Source organism: Tursiops truncatus, chromosome 1, assembly GCF_011762595.2.
Source record: "Tursiops truncatus isolate mTurTru1 chromosome 1, mTurTru1.mat.Y, whole genome shotgun sequence".
Taxonomy (NCBI): Eukaryota; Metazoa; Chordata; class Mammalia; order Artiodactyla; family Delphinidae; genus Tursiops; species Tursiops truncatus.
The window spans coordinates 161,117,750-161,144,248 of record NC_047034.1 but is presented as its reverse complement, the minus strand read 5'-3'; the positions used below and the strand labels follow the sequence as shown (position 1 = coordinate 161,144,248).

The 26,499-nt window shown below is 42.3% G+C and overlaps 1 protein-coding gene across 2 annotated transcripts; it reads right to left on the bottom strand.

Annotated features, from left to right (window-relative positions):
* Positions 1-651: 651 nt before the first annotated feature.
* SRSF4 (serine and arginine rich splicing factor 4) lies at positions 652-26,340 on the bottom strand. 2 transcript variants are annotated; one of them, XM_033839270.2, is made up of 6 exons: positions 26,087-26,340; positions 10,419-10,561; positions 9,413-9,525; positions 6,248-6,462; positions 2,391-2,480; positions 652-2,130 (listed from the first exon to the last, which is right to left on the bottom strand). In XM_033839270.2, exons 1-6 carry the CDS (start codon positions 26,191-26,193, stop codon positions 1,317-1,319), a joined length of 1,482 nt encoding a protein of 493 aa, XP_033695161.1. In that variant the 5' UTR covers positions 26,194-26,340; the 3' UTR covers positions 652-1,316. The 2 variants fall into 2 exon arrangements, with proteins under 2 accessions (XP_033695161.1, XP_033695171.1); XM_033839280.2 differs by lacking the exons at positions 9,413-9,525; positions 10,419-10,561; positions 26,087-26,340 and adding an exon at positions 7,331-8,490.
* Positions 26,341-26,499: the final 159 nt, after the last annotated feature.

The window sequence follows — 26,499 nt, the reverse complement described above, 5'->3', positions numbered from 1 at the left end:
AGAAGGCAACAGGACAGCATTTTAAATCTAGGAACAGCCCCCAGTATGTCCACAGGCAGCAGTCTGGAAAGGGGCTCTCTCTCCTCCCAAGCTTGTCACAGCCTGCCACACAGGCCCTCCAGCTTCCCTCCTGCTCTGATCAATGCCTCTCTACAGTCCCTCAACGGTGGAGACCAGATCAGAACCACTCTATCATCTCTGGAACCTCCTATAGAGACAGGTCAGACAAGTAACGCGGAGAGTGAGTGGGACAAGGGTAATCCTGAATGGTTTTTCTTCCTGGTTTTGATTAATCCAAATTCTAAGGTGATGAGGTATCCTACACTTCAGATTCATCATGGCAAGACATTCAACAATCAGCACAGAAGAAAGAACTCTGTTCGTGAAGAGCTCATCTGGTGAGGCTCTGAGTTGCCAAATTGATTCACTTATCAGCTTGGCCATAGGAGTCTTGATAGGAAGGATTTATAAACCCCTAAGAAACTCGACTTTTTTCTGTTGGGTGAGAAAAATCCTCCAGGAAAAGTGTTGGCTACCTACCCATGGGTGAGCTCAAGGAACAAAACAGCCATTATACCATGAACTTTTTATGCTAAGAAAAAGATAGCAAGATAGATCAGGAAATGCAACATCAATTCAAGCACCATGAAATTTTGTCAAGCAAAAATAGTCTTTATTCAAATTTAATGGAAACAGGGGTCACTATACTTTGCAAGACGGGGAAAAATAAAATTAAAAAAAATTCTTTTCTTTTCTTTTTTAATATAAAACAATATAATCACAATACCAGAATATGGAACTCTACAGTTCATTTCCTATGGGTTACTGCAGGTATCAATTTTCCTCGACTGTGCTATTCACAACTTTGTTAAGTCCAAAAATATGAAACCAAAGTGGTAGGAAACTTAAGACTTAGCACTTTCACTAAATGGCATACATCAAAGGGCATCAATTCAAGGGCAAAATGGTTGAACTCACCATACCTACCTATGTCATCATTCCAGCCTTAAAGACATCCAGGTACTGAGCTCCCTGTAGGAAAGGCCAGGCCTCAAAGCCAAGGCATTTTGGATATTCTACTGTGGGCCATGAGTAAAGGGGGTTTTCAAAGAGAAGACTGCTTTCAGTCAAGCAGGAAGGCCTGACGCCAGGAGGCTTTACGGAGAGGAAGCGCTTAGACTTAACAATTGTAGACACACCATTAGGGAGTTAAAAATGTACAGCAGTGGCATATGTTCTACTTCAATCACTTGCGCTACGGCTACCGAACATGTACAAAAGACTTCTCGGGTAGTTCCAGCTGTGGTCGTAGCCAGTTAGGACCGTGAGTGCGACCTGGATCTAGACCGGGAGCGCGATCTGGACGCAGACCTGGATCTAGACTTGGACCGGGATCGGGTTTTTGACGCGGACTTTGATCTGGAGCGTGATTCTGACGGGAGGTTTGGTTTTGATTTGGAATTGGACCTCGACCTGGACCGGGTCTCCTGATTGGCGCCAGCATCCTCACTCTCCCCTCGGCCTTCCCTCTGGCCAGACTCAGACTTGGTGTGTTCCCGCTCCTTCGAGCCCGAGCGGGATCGCGATCTGGACTGGGAGCGGTCGGCGTCCTCCTTCTTCTTCTTCTTGCTGCTGCCCGACTTGCTGTCTCGCTTGCCGCCTCGCTTCCTGCTCCTCTCGCTCTTGCTGCGGCTGTGGCTGCGGCTGCGGCTGCGGCTCTCCTCCCTGCTTCTCTTCCTCCCCTTCCTCTTGTCCTTGCTTTTGCTGCGGCTGCGGCTGCGGCTGCCTCCTTTGCTGCGGCTGCGGCTGCGGCTCTTGCGCAGGCTCTTCTCCTGGCTCCGGCTCCTGCTCACGCTGCCCCGCTTCTCCTGCGCGCCCCTCTCCTGACTGCGGCTTCTGCTTTTGCTCTTGCTCTTCTGCCTGCTGGGGCTGCGGCTCTTGGACTTGCCGGTGCTGTCGCTGTTCTGGACCTTCTCCTCGGCCTGGTCCTTGCTCTTGCTGCGGCGCTTGTCGGCGCTGCGGCTGCGGCTCCGGCTCTGGTCCTTGCTGGGGCTCCGGCTCTTGTCCTTCTTGCTGCGGCTGCGGCTCTGGCTGCGGCTGCGGCTCTTGCTCCGGGAACGGGAGCCTGATCTGGGGAGACACGGGGACGGCGAAGCCGCATGTGAGTTCGTACTTTCAGGCTGCTCATGAGAAGAACAGACTAAAGCTATGTGTGGAGCTGTGCCCCACAATACAAAGCCCGGCTTGTGCTGGCCAAGGACTGCTTTCTGAACCCCCGAGACTCCAGTCCAGAGCTGGGCATCCTGGGGTGAGGGAAGACTGGGAACACCATTAACACCAAAGTGGGAAACGGTACACGTGGGCCCTGCGTGAATACCAGGAAGACCTACCTGGATCGGGATCTACTCTTAGAATGACTGCTTTTGCTGCTGCCGCTTCGGCTTCTGCTCTTACGAGAATGTCTGCTTCGAGAGCGAGATCTAGGGGAGAAAGTTTTTTTTGTTTTTAATACCTGCTGACAAAACGCTGGCTGAAAAGAGTCAATTCAGACATCCTTTCTATCAAAAAATATGCATGGCCCTGGCTGTGTCCAGGCACAAAGCTGAAAGAGAACTCTCTCCTGTGCTCTGGGCCCAGAGATCCAGTCACCCGCAAACACTCCGCCTGGATGGCCTGCCTGAAACTCATAGTGCCTCCATTCCTGAACCCACTGCCCCCCAGACCTGTTCTGTTTGCTGGGTTCCTTCCTTATTCCCACTGCTGCCACTGTTATTCACCAGTTCCTCACACGAGGAGCCACAGCCACCCTCGACTCCCCTCTCTGCCTCACCCTCTTCTGCACTACTGAATCTCCTCTCAACCTTCTCCAGTTCATCCACCTCGGCTGCCCCCCAGCAAGCCACCACCACTCTCCCTGGTTCCGCAGCAGCCCCCTAGCCAGTCTTCCTGCATACACTTTTGCCCTTCACTTATTTATTCAACTGAGACCAGAGAGCTGTTTTAAAAATACAGCTGACTCTTGAACAACATGGGTCTGAACTGCCTGGGGCCACTTACACACAGGGTTTTTTCAACAGATACGCACTACAGTACCTCACGATCTGTGGCTGGCTGAATCCACAGGTGTGGGCACTGCGGATGTGAAGGGCTGGCGCCCCAACCCCGCTTGTTCAAGGGTCCGCTGTACCCTCCAAGATTAAAGAGTCTCTAATAAGCCGAGACTGTGGACTCTGTCGTTTCCTTCCAAAAGCAACCCTTGGGGAAAACGACCAATTCCAGGTGCAGGGCAGGAAAGGCAAAGACGGAACCTCTCATCATGATGGAAAGAGACTTTCAAAGATTCCTGGGCACTATCATCTATGAAAGAACTCTTGCTCAGAATGTTTAATCTGTGTCTCAACCACACCTCTCTAGACCTAACTTCCAGTTTATAGAAGCTCAGGGGATAAAGTACAACAATACAAAGAGGAAACATAAATTCAGAATGTGGGACAGTATTTAAAAAAAAAAAAAGCTAAGAAAAGTAATTGTCATGGGGTGGGGTGGGGGGATGAGGCGGGGGACTGCTTCAGACTGAAGAGACCCAATAACCCCTTGCAATACATGACTGGATGGATCCTGGCCAGGAGAAAACACAGCTCTAAGGACAGCCATGAACAACTGGGGAAATCTGAATACGGCCTGGACGCTAGATGACTTCACGGGATCACTGTTAATGTTCTTAGGTTGGAAGACAGAATTGTGCTTATCTGCATTCTTGGAGATACATGCTGAAGTATTTGGGGGTGAAGTGTCACTCTCCACAATCTCCCTTCAAATGCTACATTTATTTATGTATAGGGCGTGTCTATAAATATACAGAGAGAAAGGCAGAATTTTAGTAACTGTTGAAGCTATAAGGAGAGCATATGAGTGTTTATGAACTATTCTTTCAACATTTTATGTTTGAAAATGCTGCAATAAAAAATTTGGGGAAATATTTAGTACAGCACAGTCACAGAAAAATCAAACAAAACCAAAAGACAGAGAAGCCAACCTGAAGGGCTCCCAATGACCAAAGACAGAACAATTTGAGCAAAAACAAACTGACTGCAATGGACCAAACATTAAATATGCAAAGATCCAAGAACTCATTCAAAATAATACTAAACAAGCAACCTCACCACCACCTTTGGGTGTTGCTGGGCACATTCAATATACTGGAAATTGGTAAATAAAGGTATCAATTTTTATTTTCCATTTCTTATAAAAATTTATTTTAGGGTGGTAGCAAAAGGGTGGAAGAGGGAAATCATCCTTCATAGAACTACAGCCTTTAAATGCACAAAGAACAGAAAACTAGACAGTCAGAATGTTACAACCACAGCTGAATGGCTCGAGGTAACGATTATCAGCAGATGTTAATAATTCCACTATTAGGTGGAAACTGGTGCAGAACTGGATAATGGACGGCTCACAGGGATGCATGTTATCACCATTCAAAGTGGGGCATCCAGACACCACACAAGTGCTGCAACAGGAAGTACAAAGCACCTGCTAAAATACTGGCCTTACTCTAAATGCCCGCAAGACCTAACTATGACTTTATAGGAAAATACGAGGGACAGGATAAAGGGATGTGTTAAACATCACGAGAAGAGCACAATCTGCAAAATCTCAACTATGGAAAGATCTTCAAAACAGAAAACCGTTTCTTCCACAACTAAATGGATGGAAAATAAAAAGAGGGTGAAGGAGGATGCAGCCATGATTAAAAGGAGAATTAAGACACATGTCATCTGATTGCAATGTGTACACCTAGTTGGGATTCTAATATGAACAAACTACAAAAATACATACATATTTGAGGCAATTGGGGAAAGTTGAATACAGATGTGTTGCTGTGGTATGGCCTCATAATTTTATTTAAAAGGTTAGGGCTTCCCTGGTGGCGCAGTGGTTAAGAATCCACCTGCCAATGCAGGGAACACGGGTTCGAGCCCTGGTCTGGGAAGATCCCACATGCCGCGGAGCAACTAAGCCTGTGTACCACAACTGCTGAGCCCGTGCTCTAGAGCCCATGAGCCACAACTACTGAGCCCGCATGCTTCAACTACTGAAGGCCAAGCGCCTAGAGCCCGTGCTCCACAACAGGAGAAGCCACCGAAATGAGAAGCCCGTGCACCGCAATGAAGAGTAACCCCTGTATGATACAACTAAAGAAAGCCCAGGCACAGCAACGAAGACCCAATGCAGCCAAAAATCAATCAATCAATTTATAAAATAAATAAATAAATAAATTTATAAAATAAAAGGTTAGAGATATCCACTTTATAGGCAGAATGACAGGATGTCTAGATTTGCCTTCAAACAATGAAGCAGGAGGGGGTGATGAAATAAGACTGGCAAAGTAAAAGATACTGAAGCTGGATGGGTGATAAGTGTAAGGGGACTCAAGGTTCATATTTTCTCTAATGCTTTATGTATTGTTTTCCATAATAAAGAGTTAAACAACAAAACCTGAAAAGCTTAGACTAATGACTTCCCGCTACTCTTAAACCCTTAACCTGGCCTGTGGCTCAGCAGGATCTCGCTCTTCTCTGCCTCATCTCAAGCCACGCTCCTCTGCTTCCTCCTTCCCCACGACAGGGCCTTCAAAATACGCTGCTCTCTCTGCTAAAAAGGCACTATCCCCCCTCTCTGCCCACCATGTCCAACTCATCCTTTAGGTCTCAGCTTCTACGACATGTCCTTAGGGAAGCCTCTGCCAGCTCTCTGGACGAGTTGGGCCGCGTACTTTCCCTTGGACATACTTATCACAATGGTAATTATTTGCTCAATGCCCATCTTCTCCACTAGATTGAGTTTCATGAGGGCACAGAGCATGTGTGTCTTGTTCACAAATGCCTCGCCCATCTGCAGAACAGCCACCAAATAAGACAAAGTCTCCACTCCTGAGTAGCTGGAGTATCTGGGAGAGTAACAAGGGGTGAGTTGTCATGTTCACCCCCAGTAATGGTATGATTTAGGGGACCCAAGAAGAAACGTGAGAGAAGGTCACTGATACCTGCGTCAGAGAAAGGACTTTACTTCTATTTGTACTCATGACAAAAGAGTTCAAGAGTTTTACAAATAAATGTTCAGTTCAAAGTTCTGAGTAACTGGACCAGACGGAACCACGGTACTGAGACTTCAACAGAAGAATGAAAATGGATTATCTATGTGCTCATTAATGAATTTACAGCAAGCGCCAACACATCAGTAGTACCTTGAGTGACTCCGGCTCCTGGAGTAGGACCGGCGTCGTCTAGAACCAGGCTTGTCTTCAACTAATCTGATTTTTCTGCCATTGACTTCAGTTCCATCTAACTTTTCCAAAGCTCTTTTCATATCAGAGTAAGACACAAATTCAATCACCCCTTCATTTTTGCGTCCCTTGTGAGCATCTGCATAGGTCACTTCTCCCGCCTGACGCATATAATCCTGAAGAAAAACAAAATCCCCCAATAGGTTAAGACACATTTTGTGAAAATATCTAACATCATCATAATGAAAGTTTTCCCTTTCCTTTAGAAGAAACGCTAGCTTTCCTCAGAATGAAGTTGACTCTTAAGTATTTCCAACTACACACCGACCATTTACTGAGGTTCTCTGAAGTGTTAGGCATTAGGTGGGTAGTAGAGATAATAAATAAATAATTTAACTGTTTCTTTAAATAGTTTTGTTTGAATATAAAATTTTTTAGTTAACTATCATTTCCCAAATTTTATAGTGGCAAGTTCTTTGTTTACAGAAGCTTTAGAAGCTCAAGTTACTACATTTAACTCTGGTCTTTTGCATTTCATCATAAATCCTTATTGAAAACATGTATAGCTGTGGATAAATATCTAAGGTAAAAGGTAAACAAATTCAAAAATGGATTACGAAAGACAAAAAGACAACAGAACAATATTTTCCAGCTCTGGCTTTGAAGTGGAATGACCACCCATGTCCCTTCACTACTGTAAGCCTCTTTCCTCATTCTCTTTGAGGACTTAATATAACCCAATGAGAGAATACAACTAACATGACAGATAAATACTGAAGTGATATATAAATAAGAGAAGATGTGATTAGTGTTTAAAAAGAAAATGAAATCTGGGGTCTTGTGGCCAATTTCCCCATGTTGTTTATATATAATATATACTCAATAATAAACAGTTGTGGAATGAATACATGAATATTCAATAGCAGTTCATTTTTGTTATTGCTTTCCTCTCCCTCTTTGCAAAGTTACAAACACTGACTATATGCCATTGGATACTATTCCTCTACTCACTGCATCATAAAATGTTTACATGTCTTAACATACATTACATTCTTCATAATTAGTGTGTCCAATACTTTTTCTGAGGGTTTCCCAATTGCTGGGACTTCTGGGTTTTATATATAGTCCTTGGCCATTATTCATAATCTAGCAATGACCGTCTTCATGCAAAAATTTCTTTACTTCAGCTGAATTATTTGCAGGAATGGGCGCTCTGGGAAAAAGGCAGGGAGCCCATATAATTTATCATCCAAACTGGGATACATCTAAGAGTAAAGGAAGATGCTATTAAGTTATGCCACACCTGGGACTGTCCTGGGCAAGTTGAGATGTTGCCATACTTCCAAATTAATAATAATAGCTGCTAACATATTGAGTGTTCACTGGATGACAGGTAGGATTTAATTAACTTAGTCCTATTTACAGCCACATGAGGTAGATACAATCATTATCCCTATTTTACAGGGAAGTGAAATACAAGAGATTTAAGCAAACTGCTCAAGGTCGTTCAGGTAGTAAGTGAAGGAGCTGGGGTCTGAACATAAGCAGCCAGACTTCAGGACCTAAATTCTTAGCACCACCCGCACCGTGGGTAAAACGACCAATTCTCAATGCCACTACTCTATAAATTTCAACTCAACGCCACCACTGGGTATTATGAATTTATACATTTTTAAAAACTAACAATATACCACCTTACATTAGTTTTATTTTTGCATTTCCGTGATTAATAGCTAGCATTTGTGCCTGGAACCATTCTAGGCTTTTTATATAAAAATGCATTCATTTCTCACAATAACTCTGAGTAGAAATGAATATTTCTCCCATTTTATAGTTGAGGAATATGAAGTGCAAGAGGAAAGTAAGTTGCTGGAGTAAAATAACTGATAAGTGGCAGAGCTGGGATTCCATCCAGGCAGGTGAGCTCCAAAGTCCTGCTCTGAAGGCTCCCTTGACTTCCTGGGAAATTGGCTCGACTCCTCTCCTTTGCTGAGAGGGAAACTGCCAAACACACAGAAGTATAAAACCAACTGAGGGCGTTGGCTGGGCTCCATTTTAACCCCAAGTTTGAAAGCCTTTCTAGTTTCTACCCATAATGTTCAATCCTAACTCTCAGAATACTGGAGTCATTCCTTCAGAGAGGACAGTCCTGTTGGCAGACACTCAGTAAGGGCCTGCTGTAATACTGACAACCAACACAGTGTACTAGAAAAAATACCAGCATATGTTTTAGTCTCAGCTCTTCTGCTAAGACCAACTGTGCGAATTAACGTTTTCTGGATCTTATCTTTGTTCGCTAAAGACTGTTGACAGCACATGAAAAAAAGAAAAAAGATTTACTTTGTTATAAAGCAGAAACTAACACACCATTGTAAAGCAATTGTACTCCAATAAAGATGTAAAAAAAAAGAAAAAAAAGATGTAAAAGTGCTTTGATAAGTTACTACTTTTTGCTGAACCTAAACATACTCACTCATTTTGCTAGAGATGACTTGTTTAATGATGGACTAAAAATGAGAAGTGAGATAGGAAACTCTGAGCAACCTTTACATTTGCCCTCCTAAGACCATCCAGGTTAAGGCACGCTCAATAAGGTTTTTTCTCTTTTGAGATTAAAAACCAACACCATTTTCAAAAAACGAGCTGTGATCAGTACACTGCATGGCCAGTACACCACTGGACTGTACTTTTTGACATTAAAACTCTTTCAGGACAAATATTCAGTGAAAAACAAATCTTAGAAAAGAACATGGGTCAGATAGTCATTTTCACCAATGCGGCTCTACAATGGAAGCTGACACAAACTTGCACTAATACTGCAGCAAACTGCTGGCTGCAGTTTTTTCTTTTATTAGGGAGAAACTACATTGTTACCTCTCTGTAACATTCTCTACAGAGGAAAATTTCACATAACATAGGTTTTCCTTAGCATGCTGGCCCCATAACATACAGTAGCAGTGAGATTCCAGTGTCTTTTGTGTTCCTATGGAAACTTTAATTGGAAAATCTCCAAATGCTTTGGGAAAGTTTTCTCTGTGTGCCTGGGCCTGCATAAAATAACCTCTTTCCTTAACTCAACTTTAACTCCTGCCCAACTGTAACCCAGAAGGTTAACAGGGCCCAAACCTTTAGGTCTTGCCAGCTGCACCGACTTGACAAATTCTCCACAATAAGTCTGTATTCTGTGCGGGTAGGAGGGCCATATTTATCTCGGCCACTTCTTCTATAACCATATCCACCTTTGGAAGGTTCAAATAGATGAGATTACTTCAGTGGAGGAAAAAGAAAAAATGATACAGCACATATTCCCCTTAAATATACCATCTACCCCCACCCCAAAGAGTATATATTTTAACTCTACCCCCACCCTTAATTCTAATCTAGATTTAAAAAGGAGCAATCAGCTAACATGAAAATTTAATTTAATTTACAAAGTTGTAAGTATGTATATTCATTAATATTTATATTTAAAATTAACATGCATAAATTAAAAACTATCAACAATTTAACAATTTAGAAATAACTAACCAAATTACTAAATCAGTTACTGGTGTTACTCACAGTGATTAAAGTTTTTGTGAACATTTTATACGAAAAAAAGATTTTCAGGCACCTATTTCAGTTTAATCTCATCTGTGTCTAACCCTTGGGATCCTCACCACCCAGGTCTAATGGGGAAAGGTTGCGGTCGTCACATGGCTTCCTGTTTTTGGTCAGCCAAGGGCCACAATGGTTCAAAGAGCCACGCATGGAAAGGTAACCCAAGGTCAGCAAATGGAACAGGCAGTCATCTTAGCCTCAAAGGATTCTTTTAATTAAAACATTGAGGTCTTTGTTAAATCTATGTTAAACAATTGCATTACAGAGAAAAAAAACAACAACACAAACACACATCATTAAACATAATTATAAAGTATTAAAACAAGAAATTTATGTCATTAATTTAATTACAATTAAACATTATTAAAGATGTTTATTTGCAATTTTACATTTAAAAAGATACATAAATTTATAAAACAAATGGCTTAAATATCAATACATTTCAATGTAACATTAATTAATTAATTACTTTAAAAATTAACATTTAATAACGGAGGCATGTCACTGATACAAATGCCCTTTAAATGCTTACTGCGTCCAGAACCGTAACTGCCATCTCGTCGCGGGCCGCGGGCATGCTCAACAATTACTCGCTCACCACAAAGGTCTTTGCCATTCAGTTCATAAACAGCATCATCTGCATCTCGCAGATCATCAAACTCCACAAACCCATATCTAGAAGAAAGCAAACAAAATCCTGGTTGGCACCCTTCTGACACCCAGCTTCACTAACATTAAAGAGAAAGCAATGAGGTTCATGCTTAGCAAAGGTTAGGTGGGTTTTGCAAACTACGGACCAGCTTTCTCTTCCCTTAAGCAGAAACCACTCAGCTTTGTGCCCACAGGCACTGCAAGAGGGCAGGGAGACTTTTGAAGGCTGACTCCTGTCTTTCTAATAGGAGGCTGGCTAAATATACAGAGACCACTTCTTCTGTTCCCCAGGTAGCTGGTGGCAACTGCAAAGACCTCCACAGGGATACTTGGTATAAGGTATTAAAATACATAATTCTACAAGATTGAATATTTGCTCTTTCAAGTTACATAAAAACTCATTTTTTTTTTTTTAGCTTTAGCCCCAAAGTGGTATCTTAGAGAACAATTAGACCTACATTTAGGCACTGTGTCTTAACTGTTAAATCATGTTTGGAATAACAAACCAGGTTTAAAAAAAAAAAATAAATCACAGTACCTTGACTCTCCTCAGTGAAAGAAAAAATTTTTTTTAAAGTTCCCATTTCTCTACCTAAACAAATAAGTCACAAGTGCATTAACTATTCTAGAAACTACCAGTGAAAAAAATCTGGAGCTATTCTTTTCCTCATGATATTCCAAATTCATTTCCATGAGGCTTTAAGTAGGCTGGAATTCTCTAAAATCTATAAACAACTGTGCAAACTTCTTTTACACAGTAGTGCTAGGAATTTCCCAGCAAACAGGTTTGGTGGTTTAACATATATCCAAAAGAAAACAACCCCCTACCCCAATCCTATTGATGCCTGCTGAAGAGTACAACTTATAAAACTAAAAGGCAAAATTTGCAAGATATTTATAAGCAAGGTTAAACAAATGCCCTACCAACTGTTATCAAGAAACTTTTAGTTTGCTCTGATGTGGCTGTGAAAAGTCTAGCTTTGTGAGCACTGCCTATACCTAAAAACTAAAACCATCTTAATCATACAAGTTACAAGCAACATCTTTAAACTCTAACAGAGCTATGTATATAGGCAGATACTGACTACCATTTCCCTCTGGGTTTACACCTACTGGAACTAAAAACAGGTTACAAGACTTGCCAGAAGTTTATCCAGGCTGACCAAAATTATTCCAGTTTCTTTAGCATGTAATGCTGTACTCAGCAACATGTTAAGTGAGAGAACTCAGAATTGAGGAATTCCTCCTTTACTAAAGATTAAAGAGTTTCTATCAAACAAGAGTCTCTCAAGGTGACAATGTACAGCTAAAAACTTTGGAGGGTTCTTTATGCTGAAATGTCTATGAGTGGCATTCAAACTTTAAGAGGCACTGAATCTCAACTCCATTAAAGAAAAGTAACACAGAAACACCCAGTGTTTAATGGGAAATGTTCTGCAATAACACAATTCAGAAGACACCTGGCTCAACTTATGGGTTATGAAATCTTTAAAACATGGTTTCACACTTCCATAAGCTGGAATTGCCGAGCAGCGTAATAAGAATGATTCTGACCATGATTGTCATATTTGGCAAAGTAAAGCCTCTCCAAATCAATACCTTCCTATGTTAAAAAGTGCTTTATGATCATTAAAAATCTTCAATAGATTAAAATATATTGCAGCTACTTTTTTCTTTCCTAAATAGAGTGAGTCATCAGGAAGCCTATACTATCATTTTTAGAGACAAAATAAATAAAAAAGAGCTAATAAAAAAATCAAATCTAACTACTTTCTGCTTTGGTTTATTCCTAAATAGATCATAAAATACCTCCTGTCCCCAAGAGTACCTTCCTTAATTTAGTTGTCAAGATTGGTTACAGGTCTGCTTTGTCCACCTGCCCAGATGCCAAGTATAGAGGGATGAGAGAAAACATCCAACACGGGCACGATAAAATGGCCTCCATGCCCCTCTAAGAGTTCACACTGGCTTGGCACCATTCAATGCCCCTAACTCATCTGATGTGATGTCATAAGGACAACGCTGACTCCCGAGGATTAAATAAAGAAGTCACAGAACACCCCGTTTTCTTCAACAAGCAAGTTACTTAGCCACATTTTGGGGATATCCTAGTAACTTATTAAAACAGCTGACTTAAGATCAAATTTATTTCACAGAAAAATCTTGGCTACTACTCTGTGAAAAGCCACAAAATCTATTTGGAACATTTTAGTGTCAAAGTCCAGTCCAAGGATTAAATCAGGAACCTGACTGTCACTTCTCTCTGTCACTGACATGCTGGGTGGGCCTGGAAGACTAAACCAAATATACTCCTGCACCATAAACCATACCTGATAGGATTCCTGTTCTGAGAGCAAAGTAAAGACCAGATCAGTGTGTGGTTGTTTCTACCACATCACTGTTTATTTAGATCAGTTTTACTGCAAGAATCACTTCACTCGGTAAGTAACTGGAGTAATTGGTAAGTAAGTGGAGTGAATGGGCTCCCCAATTAAGGCAGGAAGACTAGATAGCAACAATAAAATGGTACTTAATATTTATTAAGTAATCTCTATGTACTAAACAATGTTATCTTATTTAATAATCACAATACCCAAGAGCCAGGTACTGTTATCTGTTTTACAGATGAGGAAACTGAGGCACATCGCATTAAACAATGTGCATAATAAAACAGCAAAGCTGACATTCAAAGCCTGTGGCATGACTCCAGAACTCTACCTAAGACTGGAGCAGCAGGAACTGGCCTGGGTTCTAGTCCTGGTTCTGCAATAAACCAACTCTGAAAAGCACATTTAAATCATTTTATTTCTCTGGATCCTAGTTTATCCGTGAAATGAGGGAGCTACACTATGTATCTCTGAGGTTTCTCCTAACATCAAAAGTCTGACAGTTAAAATGAAAATTAGTCTTCCTCTGGCTTAACAATGGGATGAAATTTTAGTTTTATTTAAATAGTTTAACTGTCTCTGAATTAAATTCTAGTGCCTTTAAGAAAGCAAAGCTCTTCCTGGTAACATGGGAGAATCTTTCTAAATCGATCTTAACATCCCTTTGTGCTTTAATCTCCTCTCCCAAAAAGTACTCTCCTTTTGAATCATTTGTCAAAGGAGGGATATAAAATACACGCATTCATGTGTGCACACACTATGTGTCGGCATGTGTGTATTTACGTAGACATATCTCTGGTGTGACCTGTAGATAAGCCTTACAAACATAACCCAGCAGATAAATCTCTCAATTCTAGCTGCAGACACCCCTCCTCTTCTCTATTAAAAACAACCATCTTTCAGTAATTCTAGTATGAGAATGAAGAAGATGAAGGAATTCAGGAGAATGAATCTACGACAAATTAATAAATCCCTCTAAGGTAGGGGCTGATAAAAACCAAACCAAACCAAAACCCCACCAATGTGCCTCCTCTGGCTTGACTCCCAGATGTTGTATCTTTCGACCTTTCTCTCTGCACCTACGTGAAAGAACAAAAAGCATGGCCTAACTATTAAATGTAAATGTTTTCAATTAAAAGAAAAACTCCTTTCTTCAATGTTTCTCTGCTATTGCCTTTTCCCACTCTTTTCCTCTAGATCACATTTAATCCCAACAAAAATTTAGTCAAAAAATGATGGCCGAGGAATTACTGCCATTTGCTAAGAAAAGTGGGCACCATGATTCTTACCAACTACAGATAGGTATTCTGGATACCACAAACAAAAGCCACGTTGAATTACGTGGGCTGTTCTAAACTTCAGTCCATTCTTAAACCACTGCCAATGTGCTGGTCTTCCTCATTCAACAGCTGATGTACTACTGCTCAGACTATCAGTCAGAACTCTGAAATTCTAGAACTGGAATGACATGTTTTTAAAACTAAAGTACTCCAAGACTTCAATTTTCAAAATGTTAATCACACTTTTTCACCCAAGAAAAATTACCACCTGAGGTTGTGTTGTTGCTGAACAGTCTTCCCCTGATCTAATAACCTACACCAATGGTCCCAAATACCACGCTGTATGTCCTACTAAAGAGGCTGGGGAGTCTATCTCACCCTTCCAGAAATGGCTTAGGGCCATCTCCGTCTTCCAAACATCTTCACTGAACAGGGCATGACTAAGGGGGTGCGCACCACCAGCTGACTGACGGGGCGTGGGGACGAGGAGCGAGGGAAAGCAAGCCTCCATGCGTGTGCCTGCTGTCACCCGCCAGTACTGCTTACCGCCGGGGCACGCCTTGGATGTTCTCTCTATAAGAAAAATTTGCCCCTTTCCACGGTGGATCTCTGCTCACCTTTGTCCTAAAACTGTGCCACATGCTTTTCTTTGTATGTGGACATGACAGTCCTCAGCCAACCATCAGCAGGATGTGAGTTTTGTTTTCCCAATGTGGTGAGCCATTCCCACATTCACTCATTTTCCTTGCAAGAACCGAACCTCTCCATGGCTGGTCAGGATTAGGGATGTTGCTGTAGCCAAGGAAAAATTTTCATCTGTTGAAGTTAACCCATGGGGTGGCTTGAACCCTGAAACTAGGGTCAACAGCAATGTACTTTAAGGGCAGAGCCCTTAAATCTACCCTGAAAGAAACGGCATTCAGTGAACAGGAATCAAACAGCTCTCTTTCAAAGCACTCAGTGTTGATCCTAGGCTTCAGCCAGCTTGTGTTATGAGGTGAAAAAAGTTAGGGCACACTAACAGGATAGTAATAAAAAACGGAAGTTCTCGCTCTCTGCATAAAGTGCTTGGTAAACTGCAGAAAGACACTTCTGCAACCAACTCTCTAGTGCTCAGGTGAGGCCAACTCAGAGAAAGCTTGTGAGTGACAACCATGTAAGTGCCCCCAATTCCAAAGGTCTGCAAAATTCCAGGGAAGCAGTGGTCAGGCCCTCAAAGTAGAATTAACCAATGTCACATTCACTGCTCTGAGTCACGGATTATGGTTGCAATTTGACTATCCCAGTAACCGAGGGTTGTTTATAACCCACCACTAGGAGCTCCTACCACACGAAGTGGGTTCCTGAGATCCTTTTTATCCTGAGACAGGAAGGAGGCTGCTCTGGGCATTCCGGCCTCCCTCTCTTTAGCCTCAGGAGGGAGGGCCATCACGGCCACCCGTGGAAGGTGGATGACTTACCCGTGCTCACTGAGTGGCAGAGCTGGGGTGCGGCTTCAGGGCTCACCAGTACCCAGTCTGGGGCTCTTTTCGCGTCGGCAAACTGGCAGTTCCCGCACACCAAGGGCTCTCTGCTTAGAGCTAGTGTGGACTCCTGGTCTGCAAACGTTGGCCACAGCTCAGTCTGCACTTGATCTTTCCCCACCTTCAAAGAAGAAAACCTACCTCATGATTCCTCTCTTCTCGGTCCCCTGACCACCTGATTCACTCCTACAAACACTGTCATTGCCTTTGGCTGTTCTTCTCTGGTTGCCCACTTAGTGCACTGCCTAGTTTTACAGTGTGCTCTTTCTGCTGGGCCCCCAGGGCGGTCTCTTCCTGTGTGATCACCTTCCTTCGTTCAAGAATATGGCTATTTTTACTTAGTCAACTTGTCTCTTTAAATGTAGTGGGGAAAGTCAGCTGCTTTATCATTCTTTTGCTCAGAGGTCTATACTGACTCCTAAAGATCTTTGTTGATGCCATTCTCTAAACCTGGAATGCCTTGATTACGCAAGGTGAATCACAGCAACCATCTTCCATAGACTTGAGAATTCTGTTTCATGAAGTCTCAGAAACTTGCCAGACTCTAAGCATTTTAGCACTGTCTTTAGCATTAGCACTTCTATTCAATTTTATGTTTTACATGATAATGTTCTGGTGACCTTTCAAGCCTTGTTCTTTTTCGTTTGTGCTTATCCTCTCATTTGATTATGAGCTCTTTAATATTAACAAAGGCTAATATTTAGAACAGTGCCTGGCACACAGTAAATAATTCATCTATAATATTTCATTCATTCCTCATATCATATGCGAAGAATGCACTACTACTACTACTATTACTCCCATTTTACAATGAGAAAAATGAGACTGGGAGAGGCTAAGCAACTGGCTTGTAGTCAAGGCGCTCCTAAGCGGTATAGCTGGATTAGAACCCAGGTCCATCTGACTCCAAAACCCAAGCTCTTAACCACAAGGTCACAGTGCCTTTGTAAAGGCAGCTGTTTCTTTTCTCCCACAGTCCTGAGCACAATCCTTTGAAATTCAACAAATGCTGCTGCTTGACTTGATAATCTAACCTTAGATAAGCCAGGCTGTATTAACGTTTTTTGATACAGCTGGGTCAATTCTCCAGAGGAAAAAAGAAATTGATCTTGGGGCAGGTGAAGAACCCCTAAGCTTGGAGTATGTGACAACCAGGTTACTTTCACTCGTCTTTTGGTTCCCATTAGCCAGTGTCAGCCATCTGGTCCTTCCGAAAACATGTGTGGGTTCAGAACATAACAGACTAGAAGAATAGAGGAAAAATAAGATTATTCTGTGCAATCCCCATTCTGGAGGCCCCATATTAACCCCTGGAATCTGTCTTTGGTTTTAAGGCTCAGCAAAAATTAGACCAGCATAGAGATGATGGAAGGTTTGGCCTAGAGGTGGTAGATGTGAATGGATATTGACAGTATTATGTATTTAAGAATGCATTTAATTAGTTTTGTAAGGAATGGTGACCGGGACCAAAAAATATAAGCATGAATGGTGTGGGAAAAAAATGGATGAGAAATCAAAGAATGCTATAAAGTTTACAGACTTCCAATTATACAAAGATTACGGCAGCAACCAGAAAAGTACTTTGCAGATGACAGCCACCTATGATCTGATTTAACTCCAAACCACTATTAACATGACTACTCTAGCCCACCAGGACTCTTTCCCTTTTCAAAATCCTTTATAATAATGTTCACAACTCTGAGATTTACTCATAATCTCATAGATGAAGAAATGAACGCTTACAGCAGTTAAGTAAAGGCTACCCAACACCTGGGATTCTTCAACCCTCGGTCCTAACCTAAAATCAACACTCCATCACCATGTTCTACTATCTCCACACCAGTGGAAAGAAGTGGTCCATAGAGCAAACAGTTTAAGAAACACAAGCTTTAGCACAGAAAATCAGTTACATCAAATTATATGCTGTGGAAGACAAATGCCCACATGAATATTAGCATCTTATGAGAAATATTAAATGGCAAGAAATACCATTTCTGCATCTGATGTGTACTAATTAATAAGTTGTGAACATCCTGTAAGCTAATAGTGGAACCAAACCTGTATGTCAGTTATCAAAATTTTAACACCAGTCTAGGAAAATAGAGAAAGATAACAAATCATTAAGAAAATACCAGCCCATCTCTGAAGGAATATTCACATACTGGAGTGAGGAAAAGAGAACAGAAACAATCATTATTCTAAAAACTAAGTGATAATACAAAATTCCTTCAGAAAGCAGGAGGAAGAGAGGAATCTGTACCCAATTTCAAATCTAGTCTTACTTTGTAACTGGTCTATGGGCATATTTGCCATTTTGTCTCAACTATCCAAAAGCCTTTCAAAAATGAACTAAGCAAATTCACTTTTACTAGGCTGCTACCATATTTCTACCCTATAAAATGGGACTACCTGCAGGAAGCAACATACTTGCAAATAGTTTGTGGATCAAACTATCACAACCATAACCCCTCTGTCATAATGAAGTGTTTCACTGTGACCTTTTAAAGTCAACAGAGCTGCTTTCCTTAAAGGGGAGCAAACATAATCATACCCGTGTACATTTCAATTTTCTGACACTTATCCACACTAAGGGTAAATGAAATTAACAGGTCTCACAAGAAAAGAGATCAACTATTCCCTGATGACACACTAAAGCTCAGGAAGACTCAATCACAAATTAAAAACAATTTAAAAACTCAAGAGATGAAAGTCATATTGCTAATTTAGAATAAAACTCCTAGAACGTAAGATAGAATCACTGTTACTTGTAGTTAATGAAGTAAAGGTGTACACTCAGCAGACAACACTACCTGATTCCACACCAAAGCTACAAACAAAACCAGTTTGTACTTACCTCTAAAACCACACTATAGGCAGGGTAACAGATGTTAAAGCCTCTTAGAAATTATGCCTCTTGGGACCATCTTGGCTGTTTCCATGTCCCTCATAACCACCCCACAGTCCCTGTTTCTTTTTCTTTTTGGTTAAAGATGCCACTCCCCATGCTATTTCTTGGGGATGCCCTTCCCTTGAAAATCAGTCATTTAATTCACTTTATATTTTAATGGATGTTTCAAATTCCTTAAACATTAATGGATCAATAGTTTCATTTCATCCACATGAAATAACTTTTCTCAAAGTCAGTTCATCTGGTCTGTGGTTCCTGACCCCTCACCCAAGCCTCCCGCTCACCTCTTTCACTCCTGACGGCTGAATTCAAACCTCCCTCCTCCAGTTTCCCCCTCTCTAGGCCTTGGAGGTCTGTGTTCATGGAGGCCCCCATCTGGCACCCAGGAACAAGACATGGTTGGGGCCCTGGCGGAGGGCCCTTTAAGTGGCTCTTCAGGCATCATGTGCAGTTCCAGGACCTCTAGACTTTCATCTCAACACACAGGAAAGGTCATGTAGGGCATTTCCTCAAAATACAGGTGTGCAAATCCAGGGCACAATCGATCCCTCACCTTCAGGATACTCCAAGACCAGACAGCCCTAGCTATGACAACAGGACAGAGACTGTTCACTGCATTTACTTGCACAGATCTTACCCTGGTCAGCTATCACAAAGCTGATACCACCCTTCAGCTCTGCAAAGAGTAGCCTGAGGAGAATCAGTAGCAGTCTCTGTCTGGGGCCAACGTCATAAAAAAAATAGCACCTGCCTCACTTTTGGCAGTAACTTGGCAGCTTGTTGGAAGCCTCTGCAGAGAGACTAAGGACTTCAGGCTGTGGAACCTGAACTACCTACTCACCCTTGGAGGCAAGCCCCAAAGGACAGGAATGGATCGTCTGGAAGGAAACAGCACGAGAGCAACTTTGGCTGACACCACCCATGCTCTATCTGGTATGTGAATAAGAAAGATCTTCAGTTTCCGGAGTTGTCAATAACTCATTTTGTAACCTTGGCCCTGTCATTTAATCCCCCGTGCCTCAGTTTCCCCGTCAGTACAAACTAGAGACAACACTTATTTTAAAATTTCAGTGTTAGCTTACAAACTTATAAATACCACCCCCAATAGTATTCTCTCAGATGCTTGGAGCACCTTTCTTCCGAGGATCTCAAAATACAATTTGCGGGCTTCTCTGGTGGCGCAGTGGTTGAGAGTCCACCTGCCAATGCAGGGGACACGGGTTCGCGCCCCGGTCCGGGAAGATCCCACATGCCACGGAGCGGCTGGGTCCGTGAGCCATGGCTGCTGAGCCTGCGCGTCCGGAGCCTGTGCTCCGCAACGGGAGAGGCCACAGCAGTGAGAGGCCTGTGTACCGCAAAAACAACAACAACAAAAAAAACAACAACAAAAAACCAATTTGCTGTTTAGGTTACTTCGATGTATCCAAAAATACCGTAAACCCAAACCACATTTTATCTAGTCTACATCCTGTGCCTACCTTTTAAGAAGGGAAAAATACTTCACATGGCCTTTTTATTCATGATACATCAATAAGGAAGGGAGGAGCAAGCTATTAAACTGAGGAATAGGGATTTTAAATGACATGGCCAAGTAATTACAGACGATGTTTATTCTTATCACAAACTGACTGGGAAACCAGGAACAAGGAGTGGAAGTCTCAAGCCAGGGCAGTTTAAGGTGGTAACATTTGGTCAAACCGCAGCACAGTATGGTTTCTTGGCAATGACTTTTCAAAATGACAGAAATTTAAAAATTACCCATGGCTTAAGAAAAAAAGTAACATACCTAATATATTTTGGGGGCGAGGTATGTTGACCTCAGCAAGAGACTTCAGTACAAAAACAACTTGGTCACATTTGTAAGTTACATTCGATACTATGAATAAAACAATGACAGAATGCTACTTAATCCACAGCCCTGTTTCTCATGATTTCTTGTTTGTTTAAGAAAAAGCTCTTGGTTAAAACACCTGAAACCATTTCACCTGTTAAATTAGCGAAGACTCTAAACAGTACGGCCGGCGCAGTGGTGGCGAGGCTGCCATGACGGGCGAGCTCACGCACTGCTGGTATAAGTGTAACTGGCACAGCTTGGCAGGACATTTGGCTGTACGCATCAAGAGCTTTCAAAGTGTTCACTCCTACTGTGACACATGAATTTTACTTCATAGAATCCGTCCTAAGGAATGACTAAAATGCAAAGTTTTTTGCACGTGATATCCATCACAAGGTTATACAGAACAGCAAGAATTGAGAGACAGCCTAGGAGGAATGGTTGGGTAAATCATGATACAGCCATACAATGGATTTTATGCAGCCCTAAATGATGTTTATGAGAAAGATTTTAATGTAACAGAAAAAATATATGAGAAAAATTAAGCAGAAAAAGTGGGACATCAAATTGCACATAAGACCTTGTCTATGTTAAAAGGATTCTTAATGATACCTCTTTTCTACTTTCTGCTGTTGGTATTGTCTAAATTATCTACAATGCACCTGTATTTATTTTCTAATCAGTCAAAAACTTATTTTCTAAAAAAAGTTCTTGAACCTGTTATGCTTGGTAGGCTAAACAGATAAGGCTTAAAGGCTGCAAGACAACTTCCTAATATATATTTTTAGACATTCTAATTAAAAAGTCGTAATATTAAAAAATTATGATCAAGAGTAGTTGAGAATTCAGAAAAATAGGAACTCTGAAATACGGCAGGTGAAAATATAAACAAATACCATGGAAACCAAAAGGTAGCAAAAGTTAAAAATGTGTACACTCAGCTCTCCATATCCTGGGTTGGCTGAACCCGTGGGTGTGGAGGGACGACTATGGGAGTTGGGCATCCGTAGACTTGGGTATCTGCAGTGGGTCCTGGAACCAATCCTGTGATTATACTGAGGGACAGCTATATACACTCTGACTCCAAAGTCCATTTTCGGGAATCTGCCCTAAGATTTACATAAAGGATATTTGCCACAGCGTTATATACGTGTAAAATAGTGGAAAACCAAAGACAACCGCAATGTCTTGCAACATGGTTTTGCTTATGTACATTAAATAGTATTTATATGTGGGAATACTATGTAGCCCTTAAGAATTAGGTTGTGGGAGAACACTTAACGACAAAAGGATCAGGCTGTTAGCTGGTTACAAAACAGAACGTACAGTACGAATCCAATGTGAAAAAGGGAGGCGGGGAGGCTTAAGAAGTGCATACACCTGTGTGCGGAAAAAGACAAAGTCTCAAAGTGCCGATACTGTCATCTTTCATTTTTTGTCCTCTATATTTAAAAAAATGTACAATAAATATGTAAAATGTTTATAATCAGAAATAAATACATACTATTTTGAAATGTTACACAGATTAAGTATGGGCTTTTTTCCTTTTTTTTTTGGCCACACCATGCAGCTTGCAGGATCTTAGTTCCCTGACCCGGGATTGAACCCAGGTCCTCAGCGGTGAAAGCACAGAGTCCTAATCACTGGACTGTCAGGGAGTTCCCAAGAATGGGTTTTTAATACTAAACTACCAGTTCAATTAACCAGAAACCAATAACCTGGAACATCAATTATATTTTCCTTATTGCCTCTTTAAAAGACAAGAAAAACAAGCTCTCATCAAGGATTCAGTCAAAAGAGAAAATCTCTTTATAAGTTCTGGGGTTGGCAGAGATTCATCCCAGTATCTCAGGCCTAACAGTGCCCTACAGTGCTCAGGGACAAAAAGAACAACGACTTGACTCACTGAAAGCCATAACATATTTAAAATATTAACTAAGGGGTAGCTTCTACTTGAAGGAATTTAAAACAGAGGGTGAAAACAAAAAACTTCTTGGTAATACTTAGATATCATGAAAATCCAACTACACAAACCAGGACATCCATGAAAATTCTGGCTGTTCACAATTTCACTGTCTGTAATATGAAACAAAGGTTCTGAAATTTATAGCCAAGTTTCCCTGGAGAGCTTTAATTCACACATTTAACCAACTAAAACAAAAAACCAAAACCCCCCCAAACCCTCAATGGTTTGGGGGTTTACCTGTCCAGCTACTAGGCAAAAATAATCTTAGGATGTGATATGTTTCATTCATTGACTAAAATATGGCAAAATTAAAATATAAAGATCTGAGACCAAAACCACAATATTTTGTGGCAAAATTACTGTACTTAAAAAAAAATCTACATTTTACATGAAAAAAGTGATTTACTAATAAAAAAGAAAGCTCACAGAATTCACAAATAATCAAAGACAGCAAAAGTTACCAGAGTTGGAAGGCTGTAAACAGCTGCTAATAACGTTGCTTCCTTGACCCCTGGCCCACCGTGGCTCTTGCTGGCGTTAGTGTGGCACATACAAATGGAGGAGACCAGAGGGGATCTGGAGTGGCCTATGTTGTGGTGGGAGATTTATGTCATGTTCGTGGTCCCAAACTAAACCATCCTTCCAGGAGTTCTCTAAAACTAAAGCAATCTAGATTAGGGTTACCTGGTACAATAAAAGCAGGCAATACACTACTGCATACATCTCCCTTCTCCTAATCCCAAGAGGGTCCATAAAATGTTCTCCTGGATACTAAATCTCCTTTGGAGAGCTCATCTGCTGCCTCATTTGGTCAACTTTCTATTATACCACTGCTTTATGCCTACTTAATTAATTCAGAACTTACCTACAACCCTTCAGCTCAATATAGCTACTGTCTACTGATAAATCTCACTTCTACAAATTTGAACTCTTCAGCAATTCTTCAAAGCCCTAACCATCCAAAATCTTTTGAGTTTCAGTTACTAATAATCACAATCCAGATATGTTAAAAAGGCTTCTCAAGGGGCTCTACTATCCTTCCTATGTTTCCAGGACTATAAGCTTACACATGTTGCTAAATTATGCCCTCCTTTCAAACTCCTCTGTGCTAATGCCATCTAATCCAGTCAATTGCTTGAAATACATCTATATACCATTGGCCCTTTGTTCAGAAGTCATTTTCCTCTGCAATGATTCCTGAATGCTACCAGGAGGTGCACCTGTTTGGTGACTGTCACACCTGCCTTCAAATCCCTAAAATGACTCCCCATTCTTCATTCCCTTGACTTTCAATCACAGATTTCATGCATACCATGGTTTAGCAGCACAACTGTAAAAATGAATAGTTCCCCAAGAGACCCACGTATTTAGGGTCCTGGAAGGATCGATCGAGTCTTCCTCTTAGATCACCATTTCTCAGGCTGCTCAATTATTCCCTCCAGAGCATTTGAACTACTATCCACGATTTTGAATGTCTAGTGTAAAATCTTACAGTTGTTTCTGATTTATGTTGTTAAACTTCTAGATCATTCATGAGACTCAATCCAAGCTAGACTGTTTATTATATCTCAAAATTCTTCCTTATTCTACCATCACCAGTTATGACATACACTATTCCCAGACACTTCAAGCCCCAGTCAATCCACACTTCAAAGCCTATTTCAGACAAACCATTCCAAGTTTCACTTCGTGAGTTTAAATTGAGAGCAAGCACTGCTTAACTCAAAGTGTATGTTATAACCACAAGCACTTAATTCACTCAAGGGCAGAACTGGTTTTCTGCCTCCTCCCTTCATTTAGCACAGTAGAGGCATCTTGTCGGTTATCAACATATTTGTTCCATTAATTAGCTTTCCTATTAACATCAACATCATTTTCTGCTCACTATCACTTGAGTAACCTTAGAGAACAGACCTCACCAAATACGCTTCGTGTTACTAAACACTTAAGCTAAGATGTCTCCTTATGATCAAGGTCAAATCCCTTTGATTATAGCTACCATTTACAGCTATGAGCCAAATGCTTTACAACTATTATCTCTAATCTTCCTTTTCCTGGTGGATGAGGAAACTCAGAATCAGAGAAGTAACTTGCCCATAGGTAGTAAGTGGTGAAGCTACGATTTGACCCAGGCCTGTTTGCTTTCAAAACCCATGCTTTCCCCACAAAATTTACTGTCAACTTAATTGGGCTCTGAAGAAAACTGGGAGTTTGAACTTGACTGTTCAGACATATGATATGTATCACAAGAACAACCCCCTGCCCACTTTATCTAGTATGTTTAAGAACTGAAAGCTCTATTGAACAAAATGAGTAACTTCCTAAACCTTCTACTCTAAAAGAAATCAGCATTCATAATAAACACTTGATGGAGGACATTTTCCTTAGTAAGAAGGTGATCTTCCTAACAATCAATTTGAAATGACTTGTTAAAATTTTAAACTCAGCCAAGAGTTTGAGTACATTGTAGCTTCCAATTTTTCTCAAATGCTCAACTCAGGTATCTTTTATAACTTCTCAAGTGTTAGTTGCTAGTATTACATTGGGGAGTAAACTCTAGCTGTATCAGACCTGTTGCAAAGTAGATCTTAAAAAAAAAAAAAGAAAGCCAAGAGTTCTTCTAACAGCCAAGGTTTAGTACCCTAAAATGCTTCCCCCCACTCCTTTTATTTTTTTATATCCATGTCTTTGAAGTCCTACCTAACATTTCCCGGTTCTCACAGTTTTCCCCGTAGAATATCTTCTCCAGGGCTGACTCCTCATGCTTCCCCTGAAACTTGTAGCCCCTGCGGGCCCTGCTCTACCAAAGTAGATTAGGAATACAAGTAACAGACCATACCCGGGTGGGTAGTAAGTTAGCAATTTCCTAAACTGTAGGTCTCCGTCTACATCAACTAGTTGACTAGTCACGGGGGCCACTATTCTCTAACAAATTCTACAACGACAAAACAATTTTTTGGCAAGTTGGAGAACGGAAACCCCAGCATGGAAACTCTGTACGCAGTCTTGAAGATAGCAGGCTAAGACTTTAATTTACCCTTGTAGAGGGAACGGTGAAGGCTTTCAGCACCGCAAGCCGATACTTTCGAAACCGTCCCTAGACTACTCAAACTAGAGTCTCCCGCCCAAAAAAGTGTAGCACATGGCAAGTCTAAAAAGGGCGTCCCTTCAGAGCTCCAGTCCCCGGGAGAGATGCGTTGTGACCATCTGATCCATTAGACTGGGGAAGAGTTCGTGAAAAGGGAGAAGGAAATCTGTTTGTTTCCAGCAGCCCTCAGAGCGGGAAAGGTCGGTCTCTACTGAAGATGAACCAGGCTCCGGCTCCAGCGCCTGGGAAGGAAAAACCCAGGCCTCCCCGGAGCCCTGGAGCTGTGCCCTCCCTCCCAGCGCCCCAATCCCACTCAGGTTTTCCTTCTTCCCGTCCCACTCAGAGCCTCACCATCGCTCCCATTATCCCTCCAACACCCCCACCCGCGCAGGCGCAGTGGGAACTGGGGCCTACCCGCGCCCCCGAGGCGCCGCGACTATGGCGGAGCCGGAGCAGGCCGGCAGCTCCGCGCGGGGTAGGCGTCCCACTCCCGTCCCCGCGGCCTCCCCGCCACCGCCGGGGCCCCGTCCCCACCCGGCAGGCCCCTCTTCCGTCCTCCTCACCCGTTCTTCAGATCCACCTCCAGGATCTTCCCGTAGCCCTTAAAGAAGCGCTCCACATCGCGCTCCCGGGCCTGGTAGCTCAGGCGGCCGATGTACACCCGTGGCATCCCGGCAACAGCTTCGGCGGCGGCGGCTTGGCCTGGCCCCAGCCCCCCTAGGCGGCGGCCGGCGAAGCGAAAGCGCGGCGACGGCGGCGGCGGCAACGGGCGGGCGGCGGGACGGACGCAGCCGAACCCGGCGACGTACGCGAGCACGCAGCTCGCGAGCACGCGCCTCCAGCCTCCCCCGCCCTTCCCGCAAGAGGAGGGTAACGGAAGGGAGCGCGCGTTCGCTTCCCGCCCGGCCGGGGCTTGCCGGGGAGCGCGCCGGCGCGGGGCGGGGCCAGGTGATCGACAGGCGGCGCGGGCGGTGCG

Coding starts and splice junctions, on each gene's coding strand:
- SRSF4 (XM_033839270.2), bottom strand. CDS start 26,193: ATGCCACGGGTGTACATCGGCCGCCTGAGCTACCAGGCCCGGGAGCGC. Junction 2,481..6,247: donor AGGAGCCGGAGTCACTCAAG/GTACTACTGATG, acceptor TTTCTCCCCTAG/ATCTCGCTCTCGAAGCAGAC. Junction 2,131..2,390: donor AAGAGTAGATCCCGATCCAG/GTAGGTCTTCCT, acceptor GTGTCTCCCCAG/ATCAGGCTCCCGTTCCCGGA.